Genomic DNA, 16,621 nt, shown 5'->3' on the forward strand with positions numbered 1-16,621 from the left:
AAAAAAAAAAAAAAAAAAAAAATAAGTTAATTAGTTAATCTAAGTAATTTTTAAAAGATCAATAAAACAGATAACCTGTAGCCAAGCTAACCAAAAAAAGGGCGTTATGGTAAGACACATATTACCAATATTATGTATGTATCGGGAATGAATGGCCACCACTACTGACCCCATTAACATTAAAGGATAGTAATATGAACAATTCTATGGCCACAAATTTGATAATGTAAATGAAACGGACCAATTCTTTGAAAGACACACATTACCAAAACTATTGACTTTCAGGGCCTATAAGCCTTAGCACAAAAGAAGCCAGACCTCTTGAAACTCTACAATACAAGCACCTGAAATCCCTCCATCTCTTACCACATCAATCAATCCAGAATTCTTCTGACTCCTTCCAGAAAACTATCGAAATCTTCCCATCCACAAGGCAGTACAACTTCCTCAGAAAAATAACACAACTTGGCCTGCACAAGGTCTGAGAATCATCTACTTGGGAACCAATGGATCTAATTTCCTTGGCTATCTTGTGGTCATCTAAACCTATCACCATATCTCATGTCTCAGATGCCTTTTATTATCTCAATGTTATTATCTGAATTATTTATCTGCTATTTTTCTTTCTCCCACATCTTCATCCTCACACCATCTGTGCTTCCTCTTCCCAATTTATTCGTCAAATACTTTTCTTCCTAAACCTTTTCATGTGACCTTTGGAAATGAGATTTCAAGTTTAATAAATCTTGAACAGAAACTTCCTCCACTTTTTATGCCTTAACTGCACTTCCCCTCAATTCCAGTTTCAAGAAGATACTAGCACCCCTTGTCTTTGTAAACTTCAAGACTGCTGGTCAGTTTTACACCAGGCTAGTGCAGTACCGTCTCATCTATTTCACTTTTTGCCATATGTAATAACAACGATGAGTCAGTAAATCAAGTGGATGTCCTTTTCAAAGTAATCACTGATAAAGTTTTGAAGGGGTAAACACAGACAGCAACATTTAACAGTCTCATAAAGCACCGCACAGATTTAATAGGAGCTCAACACAGTACACACGTTATTTAATGTCAAAAATGAAAGTTTCCCCATTCCCTAAGTGCAGGTTACTTTTTCCCCTGATCTAGTTGTATCAAACAAAACAAAAAATCTAGTTGTAGTTATATATAAAGTGAATCATACAGATTATACAAGAGCCATAACAACATACACCTTGCTGCACCAAAATACAACCTGTGAGAAACGCTAACGCAAAAGAGGTCTAGAAACATCAGTTATATGTTGGCAAATACACTACTGAAAAATGCAGAGTAAAAGAGAAGAGAGCGCTTCAGGGAGTCCAGTTTTGAGATGCGCTCTCTCCCCAGCTATCCTCTAAACAAACCTCTTGTTGATGATAATTCAGAGGCAGGCTCATCTGCATGGGGCAGGGGCTCACAATTTTAGTCGTGTTCTACCTCACAAATACTACACTTCATTGAGTGAAAGCTCAGTGGGGCAGTGTTTGCAAACCACTTAGATTCCAGTACAGAAAGAGCTACAAAAATGAAACATCCAGTCCTCCTCTGAGGTTTGCTGCAGCCTCTGTTAGCCACAGGTTCCAGGGCACTAAACACTGTGTACTGTGTGTTTGCTCCTAACCACTATGAAAAATAGCCTACAACGTCTTTCTAAAGACTCCTAGAAAATTTTCAGTTAATTTAAATCTGGGAATTTAACTGGAGAATATTTTAATTCTTAAAACTAGTTCTTGTCAAAATATCTCACTAATTCTTTTTTGGGTGTTGATTCAACTTGGTTTCACCCCATACTTCCCATAGATATACTGCTAAAGTTTAATGTTAACCAAGAGGTGAGGGCTGAAGAGGGTTTTACTTGGATCCAAGTTAACTCACAGCCTACAAATAAGCTTCTTCCTGGATGTTAATAAATGCTTTAAAAAATGGATTTACGTAGTTTAATACCATGGACACATGTAAGATAATTCTCTTTATAGAAGTTAGGGATCCTAAAAGAAAACCCTAAAAACACCGTCACTGATGTCTTCAAAACAGCCTGTCTAAACATTATTTGTGAAAGACTTCTGCCTGTCGCATGTGCACCAAAATCCCAAGTATTCAGGACAGAGACAATATAAATGAAGCATCTACAATTCCAGAAGCAATATACCCACTTTGAAGAATAATTACATGACTGGGTGATATAAAGTTATTAAGTATATTAAAATACTACTAGAATGGTTTGAAAGTATTATTTTTAAAAAGTAACATCTTCCCTAATTTATGCCAGTAAAAAATTTAAACACATTTTAATAAAACAGACAACTCATACATGTACCTTACACGCTTTACGTAACATTTAAGCTGGAGTCTCTGGAAAGAAGAAGAAAGTTATTATATTACCAATTTATAACAATTCACCATCTCAGAATTTCCAGTTTCCTGGGATAATATCATGAAAATATTTGTGAATTTCTCAGAAATGCTGTACTACACTATTGTTTAATAAAACAGGATAAATGAAATAAAAACAGGATAAAGCTTGTAACACACACAGAAATTGTACAAGTGTAAACAATATATATTACCAGCAAAAGGGGAAAAAGTCAACATGTACCTTCAAGATAGAAACCTTACATGACAAGTTCTAAGGAGGAATAAAACATTCACTTTCTCCTAAGAAATACAAAACACAGAAGGGAATACAGACATTTTATTAAACTTAAGTGCTCTCAGAAAAGATGAAAGTTCTTCAGAGGTCTACAAATTTCCCCATCAATGCCTGCTGAATACAGGCAGCCATGTAATAACATGAAGTCCACACTGTGAAACACTCATCTCAGGAGAGGATGACACAGCGCTGTGAACAGACACAATGCCTCTGATTGTACACTTCAGAATGATCAATTTATATTATGTGACTTTCATATCAATATTCATTATATATAATAATAATAGACTTTTTAATAATTTAAATAAATTAAATAATAAATTTATAAATGTTCTTTAGTAAGGTGCAATTAAGAACATAATTAATGAGTGGTACCCATAACTCAGTGGGCAGGGTGCTGGCCACATACACCCAGTCTGGTGGGTTTGAACCCGGCCCAGGCCAGCTAAACAACAATGACAACTGCAACAACAACATCAACAAAAAAAACAGCCAGGCGATGTGGTGGGCGCCTGTAGTCCTAGCTACTTGGGAGGCTGAGGCAAGAGAATTGCTTAAACCCAAGAGTTGGGGGTTGCTGTGAGCTGTGACACCATGGCACTCTAGCCAGGGCTACAGCTTGAGATTCTGTCTCAAAAAAAAATAAATAAATTGTATATATATACACATATACAAACACACATATATATAATTAATGGGCATTATATTCCCCTAATTTTTAATTGAAATATGTATTATGAATTTTGTATTATTTACCCTGCAATGCATAAAGTCCCCTGTTCTCCACTAACTCTAGCTATACTTATAAATCATAAAAGGCTATTCTATTTGACACCAAAAATCAAACATCATTAGAAGTTAGACCAACCTAATTTTTCTACATTTTTTTAAATCTCTGATGTTGCCTTGAAATTACATTTTATGGAGAAAAGAGAAAAAAGTTATTTTCAAATCCCATTTTTCCAACCATGTAAGTGAAGCAAGCACTATGGCTTCCCACCAATCTCATAACCAACAACTTTAAACCTATCAGTTTAAAACAGAAAAAAAAAAAAATACTAATAAAATAACCAGACACAAACATGTGAGATGTAGTTTTTAAAGGAAAAATGAACATGCACAAAATTTCAAGTTATTTGATCACAGATGAAAATAATAAACATGAGCAGAAAGATTTTGCAGGAGACAATAATGTAGGAAAAAAGGCAAAAAAGAAAGCGCTTGAGAGGCCAATCCACGTATCAGTGCTGCAACACAGAACCCTAGGGCCTTTACATGTGATTCAGAACCGTGCCAGCCTCCCTTATCCTACTCTGAATATTTCAGTAATAAATCAGAATAAATCAGAATCTAGTTACTATCCAAAATTAAGGCTGTGGTATTTGACAAGACCAAGCTTGAAGGGGCAGCAGAGGGCTTAGCATTCTCTGTCTTTACCCAGCAGAAGCCACTTGCTATGAGCAAGGCAGCTCCATGCCAGTGAGGCTCTGTTACTCAAAATACCAAACTCCAAAGAAGACCTAAATGAAGATTTTGAAGTATTACCCTTACAATACTTCATGAAAATGTGAACACTCACACCAGTTAAACACCTGCGTGAGCACCGTACTCAGCCATGCACCAGGCATGCTGCTCCATCAAATGATCACATTCACGGCACCACTGGCTTTCACTCTCTGTCATTAAGTCCAAAGCATTAAAAAGACAATTACTCTTTACTGAACATGTTCAAAGAGAAATAATTAACTTTTAAAACATATTACAACACTGCATATTTTCTTTGTGTATAACACCTTTATTTAACAACTCAAAAACTATGTCTAGATAAGCTTAGGTTGCCAAATAACTTTTAGGCAATTATTCAAATGATTTTTCTTGCTCTACACAGCTTTCCTTCTGAAAATATATCATTGTCATGTTAAATTATTTATTATAAGTGCTTCATATATATAAGTAGTTATTGATACAAAGTATTGATATATCTATTAAATCTAAGAAAACTATTTTATAAATAGGACAATTCAGAGCATAAAAATAGACATATAAATACACTTTTGTCCTTGCCAGTTAAAATTAAATTTTCTACTTCTTTACTTTTCATTCAGTATATATGAAAGTAGTCACTATAACCAAATCAGTTAATAAGTACCAAAGTATAATTTATCACTATATTTTATTTAATTGCTACCAATAATGTCTAGTAATATAAATATGATATGAAGGCTGTTAAAAAAGTTTTCCAGTTCCCACCAATTAGTGCCACTATTTCCCACACCCAAATTGTTCCAAACATAATTTGGGAAGAAAGAAACCAAAGGATTCTCACAAATATAAAATTAGTCTCTCTACATATCCAGATAAAAATCCAATTTGAGGCCAGGCATGATGGTTCACACCTATAATCCTAGTACTCTGGGAGGTCAAGGCAGAAGGATCCCTGAGCTCAGGAGACTGAGATCAGCCTGAGCAAAAGTGAGACCCCATCTCCACTAAAAATAGAAAAATTAGCTGGGCATTGTGGCAGGTGCTTATAGTCTCAGCAGGAAGCCAGGACTTTGAGGTTCCTGAGCCTTAGGCCTTTGCAGTCTAGCCTGGGTGAGAGAGTCTCAAAAATAAAAAAAGAGAGCAAGAGAAAGAAAGGAAGTTGGGGGGCAGGAGTAAGGGAGGGAAAGAGAGAGAGAGGAAGAAGAAAGAAAAAAAGAGAGAGAGAGGAAGGAAGGAAGGGAGGGAGGGAGGGAGGAAGGGAAGGGAAGGAAGGTAAAAAAAGGAAGGAAGGAAGGAAGGAAAAATCGGGTTAGAAAGAAGGGGTGTGTGTGTGTGTTTACATGTGTCTGTGTATCAGCATGAGGACTTGAGTACCGATTGAGGTGTGCTTTCTATGTTGGAATAATCATAGAATTCATAGCATACCTGTGCCCCATAGATATATTTATCCAACATTTTGCCTCCAATTGTCTGTCCTCCTATATCCCAAACTTGAAGAGTAACGTTCAAGTTTCCTAGAATGCAAAATAAAAGAATATGAAAAAAGTTAAACAGTAATAACAGAACACACTTTCATAGAACACTTAGTCACAATGATAAACTCTGAACCCAATTTGCCTTTTATTCTGCAACTTCATATGACCAGATACTTGAAACTGTGAATTTAGCATTGTCAAAAGCAGCAGTTCTCAATCTGTGTGTGGCGACCCCTTTTTTCCATTTGTAACAACGGAGCAATTAGGAAGGTTGAGAACCACTGGTCAAAAGAAACCATAGTGGGGAATCTACATTTATCCCTCTATTTCCTTTCCATGGAACCATTTGCAATCACCTTTAAAACAAAAGAAAATAAGTTTTAACTTATAAACATAAGCCTGCAATTTTTTCTCTTAGAAAGAATGCATGTACAAGGAGTAAGAAATACACTTTAACACAAATAGTAAACCTTATATTTACATTCACCCATCCAATTATACATACAAATTTTGCTGTAGGTTCTAAATTCCATAGGTTCTAAAACTCACAGAATAACAGCAGACTACAATAATCCACTCACAGTTTCATTTCAACTCTAATGAATCTTTTTTAATCTGAATGTCAGTTATTGTACGTGATGGTATAAACATAATAAAAAAATTATATGCTTTCAAATTTAACCCATAAAATAGAAGCATATTTGATAGCCCTGTTCAAAAATAATGTAGGATGTATTCTGAGTATATCACTAAATATTGTGCTGCCTTCATACCTGTTCAAAGCATTTCCTTTGAACACAAATCATATCTGCTTCCTAGCCCTCATAAAATAATGTGACTAATCTTCTTCCCCATACAAGCATTAGAAAAGCCCTTTAAACTCCAAAAGGAAATCTTTAAAAGCTTTTATGTGCATTTTACAAAATATTTATTGATATAAAATTTCTGAAATAATAAAACTTTCTCTCCTATTAATTCAAGCAATAAATGAGCTACAAAAGCTAAGGAACACGTCTGAGATGCTTCCTAGTTTGACATTTCAAAACTTCTAAAATTATGTAGTTGTCTCCAAAGACTCAATTAGCACTTTTTGAATAATTTGCAAATCCAAAAAAATTATAAATAAAAACTTACAAACTGAAAAAATGATCTCACTTCAAAAACAAAAACAAAAAAGATATAAATTTATACACCAGTGTAAAACACAGGAATCAGACAATGTTAGCCACACTAACTCCACAACTGAAAAGAAAGTAAGACACTGAACTAACCAGCACAGTTTTACTTTTAACTCAAAATTTTGGAGAGCTGATATTACAATATCTCCATTATTTAAACATAGGTCTGTTCCATACACCACATGCAAAGATTTCCATGAGGAACTTCCATTAGCATTAATGAGAGCTACTGAGTTTATCACCCGTCATCATTGCCACAGACACACACTTTGAAGGCTCACAGAACAACAAATTAATCATTCTTAAAGCCTTGTGAATATGAAGACCAAAATATTACAGATTAAGATTTGTCCAAAATCTTGTATAAATCTTAAAAACTAAACTTTTTGAGATTCAAAACTGAAATCATTCTCCTCTAATGCCATTTCTAATTAAGTAGGTGAGAAAGGGCTAGCTGTCACTAGAAATATATAAAATAGTTCTGGAAGCCCCTGGATAAGCAGCAGTCTATTAATTTCATGTTCAAAACTCTTTAGGTCATTTGTGTACTTCAAAAGATAGTGCTTAACAATATGAACTTCCACAGGCAATATTTCCGGCAACAACTTAATAATTATTAAAGGATATCTAATCCCATTTCTAAATCAGTAATTCCTACCACTTAACCTTGCATCCAGACAGCGTTTTTCTCTTTCATTTTCCCTTGTTAAGCTCTGATATTCAGGTCCTACCTAAACTGTTGTGAACATTGCAACTGTAACTTGAGCAACACGACCTTCATGTTTCCAAATTCTGACTACAATCATTTCAAGAGTTTAAATCATCTATTCAATTGCCTCTCATCTAAGAAGTTCATATTCATGTATTAAGAGAACTTTTAAAATCCATACCTTTCCAAGTAAACATGCTTATTACTGATGTTTGACTTTTTTTTTAATTTATAGATTTTAGTGACTAAGAAATAAAAATAGCTATGAACTACTGGTAATCCTTTAATATAAAATGCTAGAAAAAATTACTATCATTATAGCTTCAACAAATGATATTAATTTCATGTTATTTCATTCATGTGGAAATGTAGTTTTAACTTCTACATTTGAATTTTAGACTTTTAACACATAAAACTAAAAATACAATGTAGATTCTCCATTTGAGAAACAAAGTTACACAAAGATGTGATACAAATCAATATTTATTTTAGTTTTTGCAGCACAAACATATGAAGTCCTGTAGTACATTTTCAAGGTAATATACTTTACAAAGTTCTAAGAATATTCAAATAATCAGTATTATTAATTTTTTTAAATCAGAAATCCAACTAATAGGAATTTCTAATCAAGAACATTAAAGAAACCATCATAAATCAAATTCCAAATGCAAAATGCTACAGAATTCTTGCTTCTCTGTAGAAAATGACATGTAACTAGAGGAAAAAATAAAATAAATGAGGTGACAAAACACAGGCAAGCTGTCTTTGGTATGAATCAAAGCCACCGAGAGGATTCAACAGTGACCCTGTAAAAGTACACTTGGTGCCTTGGTTAACCTTACTTAAAGTGCTGCATAGTCAAGATGGAACTAAAAACACAAGTCTGCCCACTTCTTGTACTAAAGGCTTAGAAATCCTTTTCACAGTAGAACGCTGTTTACTGGACTGTACCCACAAGCTTCCTGAAAGTATTTTGACTAAGGCTCTTAAGAAGCTCTATCAGCAGAATCTCTGACTAACAGATACACTATTTTAAGCAGTAAAATCTGCACAGTGGTTGCATCCAGACTATACAGCACACCGGATCATGAAATATTCTAAAACGGATGAGTATTTGCAAAGTAATGACCTTGAAAACCTGTAGGAAGAGAATGTGAAGAGACAGACAGGAGGCTTACCTCCCTAACAATCTGACTGGTCAGAAGACTTTCAAGAATACTAACAAATATTAACTCACCTACTTTGTTGCTCCACTATAAATTCAATAATGCTGCCTGTAAGATTTTATTTAGCAAGTGATACAAATAGTAATCATCCTTTTGACATTTATAATGAACTAAAATTAAGATTAGAGTATATAAAGGATATACTATATAAACCTTGCAATTTATTCACCTCATTTCTTAATATACCTACTAATTATATAAAAACAAGATATATTAAAATAATTTTTTCCTACTGGAATCCTGACTATAATTTTTACTCTATTATGTAATAACCAACTGCTTTGAAAATGTAAAACTTTTTTTCTGGAACTCTGCCCATCCAAATAAAAACTTAATCAGAAAAATTAAAATGCACATTCATCAAGAATATACACGTCTTGATACCACCTTTTAACTTACATACTAAATCTAAAATATTATCCCATAAATTCGGATTTCAAGACTATCAGATCTTTTTTTACAAAGTAATCAAAAATTTAAAATCATCCCATACATCACATATGTGGAATGTCTAAAACCAGTCTTTGTATTTGTGTGGGTACTTGTTCTTTATTTAAGCCTTTCAATTAGAAAAATTAAAACTAATGAAACAAAAAGGTACTGTGCCAATTAAGTATCAAAACAAAAGAGCTAATAACTAAATACTGCTTTGAGGTTCTCTGTGTATAATAACAGGCATCTCTGAAAAAATTATTGCTATAAATATGAGTTTTCAGTATGTGTATTATGGGATTTGTGCATGTATTCTGATAGTAACTGCTGTATGCAGCAATGATTATCCATAGGGTGAGAATGAGAACGAAACTGAAATCAGATATTCAATTCTGAATACATGAAAAGAAAATATACACAAAACAAAATACACATGTTTCTCATTAAACAAACCTCTTGCTCAACAATAACTTCCTAATGGAAAAATTGGAATTTTTTTTCTTTCTTTTTTTTTTTCTTTGTTGTCGTTGTTCTGTTATCTCCTCATCTATTTTTCATGGAAAGCCACATACAAGCCATCACAAAACGTTAACAGTGTATCACTGATGAGAGCCAGAGAACACCTCCAATCACCAAGAGTTTTCATTACCTGCTCAAAATCTTTCATTAGGAATTGTCTGATAGATGAAGTGTTTCAGAGGTTAACATATTTCAATAATATTGGCATTTATTAAACTCCTTCCCACTACATCATTCACGTTCCAGTACACGAGCCACACATTACACTTGCAGCCGTTTTATTCAAATGTATTTCCTCATAGAGGAGAGGACGGACAGTTTATAAAGTCAATCAAGATGAACTGTCTCTAATAAAATACTTTAAACATATAATCTAACCATTGAAATTGAATGGATAGGGCATTTTAAAGCTCCAATTGTTCAGAATCTAACTTAAAACATAAACCTTTCTTTTTTTTGTTATTATTTCCCTGTATTTCCCACAAAATGTGCTGCAACTGGCATCTAAATAGTTTCTTTGCATGGTGAACTGAAACATCTTGAATGCTCAAACTGTATTTTTATGAGTGCCTAGGGACCCTAAATTTTAGTGGTCTATTAAATGCCAGCAATTTCATGCTGCCTTGCATAAAACAGCATTCACATATTAGAGCACAGAAGTTCCATAGCTACATTATACTTGTTTCAACATTTAAACAAAAAACTGAAGCAGAGGTGAAACAAAATAATATTTAAAAGAAATAATCCTTCCCAGTCTTTTCACATTTAGTTAATATAATATCAGTTGACAAATGCATAGCATTTAAGTTTTTTAAAAGCTTTTTAGAATTTTATAAGCAACTATTGTTTATTCTTGAAAAATGTATAGTAGCCAAAAATACTGACAGGGTGGGGTAGTGCAAAACTTTTCTCACACTCATGGACGATATTCCTGCATGGCAGATCTTGATGAAAGTTAAATTTACTGGTTATATATATTTTCATGCAGAAGCAGTCCAAAATTTATTTTACACATTTCTGCCCTATGCCACTTATTTTAAGATTTGTACAATCTTCTATGTCTAGACTTTTTAGTCTCTTACCTGGCAATGTTATCCTTCTCAAAAAGAAATCCAGTCCTATAGTTTGTTTGTACTGTTTCCCAAAAGTTTCTTGAGCAAAACACGTAGCTAAGGAGGTCTAAAAAATCGATACACAGAATATCAACATTAATTTTTTTGTTTAAGAAATGTAAACAAAAAACCACTACTAAATCTTAATAAGTAATCTTAACATTTACACTGCAATTAATTCAACAAGTAATTTTAAAGAGTTCTAATCAGTTGGGGGGGGACTTCATGCCACCAAGTAAATTTCATCTGCCAGCAGCCAACTGTGGGGACACAGACTTATCCTTTAGAGCTCTTTAAATCTCCTAATTGTCCAGCTTCTTTTCCTTGCTGGAAATTAGAATTTGAGAATTGTCAACAAAAAAACTAAAACAACATAATTAAATATATGAACCTTATACATATCAGTTAAACAAAAATGTCACTAAACATTAATAAAGTTTCATTTCTAAGGCTAAATATTCTGAGGGTAGTTGTGTCCTCAGTTAATAAGAAGCACTAACTAAGGAGGGGAAAGCCTGCTTGAAGAATTTCTTTTCCTTTCTTGCACAAGAAAAGCAACTCAACTACCTAATTTTTCTCTATAATAAAGACGTTAAATGAAAATGATTCTACAGAATGACTGTGATAATGCCCCCTTTAAATTTAAAAGTTAGTATTTTTAAGATTAATATAAAGGAGGCAAAATAATTATTTTCCATCCAAGAACCATAATGCTAAAAAGTCACAAGATATTAGAACCACAACAGACATACATTTACTGTTTTTTAATAACAATTCAAAGTTTTATTCAAAAACTCTGGCACTTCCTTTTAGAGTACCATTTCTTATCAAAGCAAAATCATCAATCATTCTGGTAACAATTAAAATAATTCAGTAACTCAAAGATCTCTTAAACATCTTAAATTCACTATTCTTTTATGTAAACTCCTCCCCCTCCCCCCCAAAAAGAGAAAGGCAGCTTCATTAAAGTTTTACATTCTTCAAGAAAGACTCCAAAAGTTAGGGGGAAATAGTCCTTTTTTTAATTTTAAAAGTTAAAATTAGATGTCAACTCTTAAAATAATATGAACTAAGATAAAATTTCCGAGATAGCTTATTATAGTTAATTTTGACATTAAGTACAGAAGTGCAAAAGAATAGCTGGTGAAATTCCAACTCCTTTTAAAAGGATGACTAAAATTCCTTCTACACAGAACCATGTTTTTCACACAAATGGCAACTTATATATCCTAACTCCAAATTTTCTTTTTTTTTTTCTTCTTTTTTTCGTAGAGACAGAGTCTCACTTTATTGCCCTTGGTAGTGTGCCGCAGCGTCACACAGCTCACAGCAACCTCCAGCTCCTGGGCTTAAGCGATTCTCTTGCTTTAGCCTCCAGAGTAGCTGGGACTACAGGGGCCTGCCACACGCCTGGCTATTTTTTGGTTGCAGTTTGCCGGGGCAGGGTTTGAACCCACCACCCCGGGTATATGGGGCCAGCACCCTACTCACTGAACCACAGGCACCGCCCAACTCCATATTTTTTAATATACAAAAACCAAGCATTTGTAATAAATGTATAGAATATTTAGGCAAATATTTGTTGTGTACTGCCATTTGAAAGATGTTCTGCTAGACATTTAGAAATAAATTCACTACATGATACATCCTTGGAGCATGTAACAATATCAAAACTGAGAGATAAAAATTTAAAAGATAAGTATCTCTTTTTAAAGACGTTTTTCCTTTATTTACTTTTAATTATGCCATTGAGCTTGTCTAACTTAGAGCCAAAACCATCGGTGAGGAAGCTCAGAGTTCTAGAGGGAAGGAACTATCATATGTATATCATTACCGGTATTTCAAAATGTTTAATACACAGATGAAACACTTAAAATCAAAGAGAAATTTAAAGCACATGTAACATCCTCATTGGGTCTTTTAAGATAATTTTTCACTTCCATTAAAGATTCTCAGAGTTCAATATTTTTATATTCAAGAGTATTCAAAAAATGTTCAGTCAAGTTCTCTTCTTGGAAGAAGGACTTCTAGATTTTGAAAGGCCTTCCCTCACACTCCTGAGGCAAACATAAAGCTAGGGTTTTGTTGGAATAGAGTGTTTTAAATAGAGAATATTAAAATAAGTTCTTATTACATTATCTCCTAACATCTTGCTATGAAAATTAAACATAGAATCAACTGAATCAGAGGGGAGGGGGACACTTCTTCTTTAATTCCCAGACTTCATGCCATCTCTCACATTCAATAATTTCTCACAAGTCACTGTATAAATACCCTTGTTAACCAATTACAGGTATGACATGAACAACCAGCCACGATTATCTAAAATATTTTTATCTGATTCTTTATACAACCATACTACATTTACCAACACTAAAAAGATACCAAAATAGACTATTCTGCCCCACAAAAAAATCTTGATAAAATAGGTAATAAAATCAGAAGAATCAGAACAGGAAAAAAGGGGGAAACACATGTTATTAGAGGGAGGAGTTAAATGTCTCCTGAAGAAATGGTAGTGGTCATCTCCATACTCCATTGCTTCTGTCTCTGTGTATAAAAACGCCAGAGTTAGAACCAGCAAGAAAAAAAAACAATGCTAGAAAAAGTGGCCAAGTGTTAAATAAGGATACAAATGAGATGAAAGAGAGACTCAGTTCATCAAAGAAAAGAACAGTATGGGATATAATGGGAACTGGGGTAGCTGCCAATAATTTGAGAGCTGGATAAGGTATGGAGGATATGCTAGATATTAAAATAATGACAGAAGATTAGATGTCAGATGTTTATGTCAGGAAATTTCTGGCAGAAAAACCTGTTACAGTTTTAATATAGATTATTTGGTCAAGATGATGACGACTTAAGTCAGAGCACTGTTATTCTTTGAAGCAGATAGTCCTAATTCAACAATAGGGAAATGGAAAAATTACATTTTATCCTACACTAAGCAGAATTTTAGAGAGATGAAAAACTACAATTAATCACACCAAAGTAACAACAAGAGGGAAACGTGTATGAGAGGCTAAATAAAAAATTGACACAAACTTACAAACAAATTTCAACTAATACAAGTGTGATAAATAAGCACTGAAGGAAAAATGAGCAAAAGTTTAAAAAATTATGATAGCCTAGAGGGTGACAGGTAGTTTTTGTGTCTTCTTACAAATGTTACAGTCACTATAATTTGAAATGGGAAATAAGTTTGGTTGTGCAGGAGGATTTTGAAAAATCAGGTGGCTTTCAAATGAAAATCTAAATGATAAGAAAACTACAAAAACCTAACAAAATTTCAACTGAGTGAAACTGTCAGAAACAATGTTGATTTATTTATGACAACTCCTTCAAAACTTTGAAATGGAAAACATTCACAGACTACTTCATCAAGAAAAGCAGGTCTTTCCCCCAAAATGTTTAAACGTAACCAAAGCACATTAAGCTGTTTTCCTCAGCACCAAAAGTCGATAACAAAATATCCTGGCAGACAAGAAAGAAACAGAATACTCCAAAGACAGGAGTGCAGCTCAGCGATGCCAACTGCCAGGGAGGTTGCAAAGAGCAGTCGTCACCACAGCAACCAGGGTCCAAACTACACCAGCAACAGGGGAATGTGAAGCTGAAAACAGGAAACCGGCAGCAAGTAAGAACCCACATTTCTGAAGACCACGGTAGGGAAAAGGGAGAGGAGTGAAAAAAAGACACACTTGAGCAATGTTCCCTGGGCGAGTATCGGTGACCTTGACACAAGCACAGGTATGAAGGCGCGCCAAGCCGAGCCTCTTCACGGCCCCTCCACATCTCATGTTCCAAGGAGCCGGCAACATTTGCTCCATTTTAGGAGCTCCAGAACCTTGGGTTAAGGAACCCTGCCGAGGAGTTGCGGGAACTGACAACCGCCGCCCGGCACCCCGTGCACCCCTCCACCCAGCCCGCCGCTGCGCGGGACCGACGTGCAGGCGGGGAGCCCCCAGTCTCCAGCCCACCCCGGGGGCTCCGTCCACTCTGTCCTGGCAGGTGCGGTGCCGGGAACGGAGAGAGCTGGACGGCGCTAACCGCAAAGCAGCACCTGACGTTTATTGTGTGCACACGGCTGTGCTCGGAAAGCTTGACGTGCACTTTCACATTTCATGTGGGTTTTCACATTTCTGCCCTCGCGGTGGCCTCTATCCATACCCGTGTCACAGATGAAGCGCACACAGGTCAGCAGCGTGCCCCCAGCCCCCGTCCAGGCGCTGACCGAGCCCGCTTCATACCCGGGGAATCCGACTCCAGGGCCAACCTCTCGGGAGCTCGCAGCGCAGTGAAGGCATCAAAAGGGAGGGGAGGGAGGGGCAGTGGGAGCCGGGAAGGGGGCAGGAGGATGCCCCGGCGCGACCTCGCCGTCCCCGAGCGGCCAGAAGCCGCGGGGCTTCCCAGCCGGGCGCGAGGCTGGCCCAGAAGCCCCGAAGGCGTTCGCGCCCCGGGCAGGGGTCGGGCGCGACTGTTTCTCAGCGGCGCTGAAGGGCTCTGCGGGCTCCCCCGGCGCCCAGGGCTCGGGACACGGGGCGACGCGGGGGCGGGGAGGAGGCCCGGCGGGGCCCCGCGGACACGGGAGGCCGGGCCCGCTGGAGGACTGACCTTCCCGGAGGTGCCGTCCCCCAGCACGACGATTTTCAGTTGCCGGTCCTGGCTCTCCTCCTCAGAGTCCGACATGGTGTCCCGGGAAGCAGGCCCGGCCCCCCGAGGTGGAGTGAGGAAGCGGAGGAGACTTCCAGGGGCGGGGGAGAGGAGGAACGGAGGGAGTCGAGGCAGAACCCCCCACCCCGGTTCCTCAGCAACCGCCGGAGAGATTAAGGAGAATTTAGTCACCGGGCGCCATCTTGCCCGCCTCCCCTCCCCCGGCCCCGCGCGGGCCACGCCCCCTGCGCGCACGTCGGGCGCGCGCCCTCGCCTCTACGCCAACCCGCGCGGCCGGCGAGGCGCCCCGGCGAGCCGCACCACCCGCGGCCCGAGCTGGGGGGAACGTCGGAGCAGCCTCTGGGCTCTTTGCTGACGTAGTTAGCTAGGGGAGAAATGTAAGTGTAGCTTCTAAATTACCTAAGACAAAATGGGAGCAGAGACTCTCGTAAGCGTTCTGTCACATTCCCTCCTCATTGGAGAAGGCCCCTGACGAAAATGGTTTAGCCCGAGTGGGACGCCGGGACGGTGCCCGGGGTTGCCTTGGAAACCAGGAGGCGGGGGGCGGGGCCTGCGGCGAGGCCGCGGGGACTGGGGTTTCCCTGCTGAGCGCTCAGGGTCTGGGCCCTGGCGCAGATGCGGGCTCCGACGGTCGCGTGCTGGCAGGGCGGGAGGATGCAGGCGGCAGCAGGGGCGCTGCGGGAGGGTGGTGGCTCCAGCGCTGCCTCTTTTGGCCTTAAATTCTCGGTTTCCTCGTCTAAGCAACCACAGGTCCGACGGTTCGTTTACCAAGCGTTTCCGGGCGCCAGCCTCCTGTTACCCGGGCAGCAGCTCTCCAAGTGTGGTCAGGGGTAAAGTCAAAACAGTGTTCCTAGGAACACAGACACCTTCTTTGCCTTTTTCACGTTCGTGCTCTCACAAGTTTACACTTTTCTGTAGGAGACCTGTAGCGTGGGAGCGACATCGCTGTGGGAGCGTGTTGCCTGTACTGTTTCTAAGCGTTTCTCAATTTTCATTTCAGTGCTTGAGCTTTTTAGATTCCACAGGAATTCTTAAGAGTATAGAGGGGCCCTGATTATCTCAGTCCAAGAAGCTGGGTAAATAGCATAACTGAAAATTACAATATAGCAAGGTAAGTTCTACAACTCAAGCGTACTGTAT

General features: G+C 37.7%; 1 protein-coding gene across 3 annotated transcripts in view; it reads right to left on the minus strand.

Annotated features, from left to right (window-relative positions):
- Positions 1-15,709, minus strand: part of RAB28 (RAB28, member RAS oncogene family) — a 59,171-nt gene extending 43,462 nt beyond the window's left edge. For all 3 annotated transcript variants that reach the window (XM_012812873.2, XM_023508188.1, XM_023508189.1), the window contains exons 1-3: positions 15,422-15,709; positions 10,778-10,874; positions 5,582-5,670 (exon numbers count right to left, since the gene is read on the minus strand). In XM_012812873.2, the coding sequence (XP_012668327.1) occupies positions 5,582-5,670; positions 10,778-10,874; positions 15,422-15,496 (261 nt within the window). In that variant the 5' untranslated portion in view covers positions 15,497-15,709. The remainder of the gene's footprint in view (positions 1-5,581; positions 5,671-10,777; positions 10,875-15,421) is intronic.
- Positions 15,710-16,621: the final 912 nt, after the last annotated feature.

Source organism: Otolemur garnettii, unplaced genomic scaffold, assembly GCF_000181295.1.
Source record: "Otolemur garnettii isolate 467f Iridium unplaced genomic scaffold, OtoGar3 scaffold00228, whole genome shotgun sequence".
In the NCBI taxonomy this organism is placed as follows: Eukaryota; Metazoa; Chordata; class Mammalia; order Primates; family Galagidae; genus Otolemur; species Otolemur garnettii.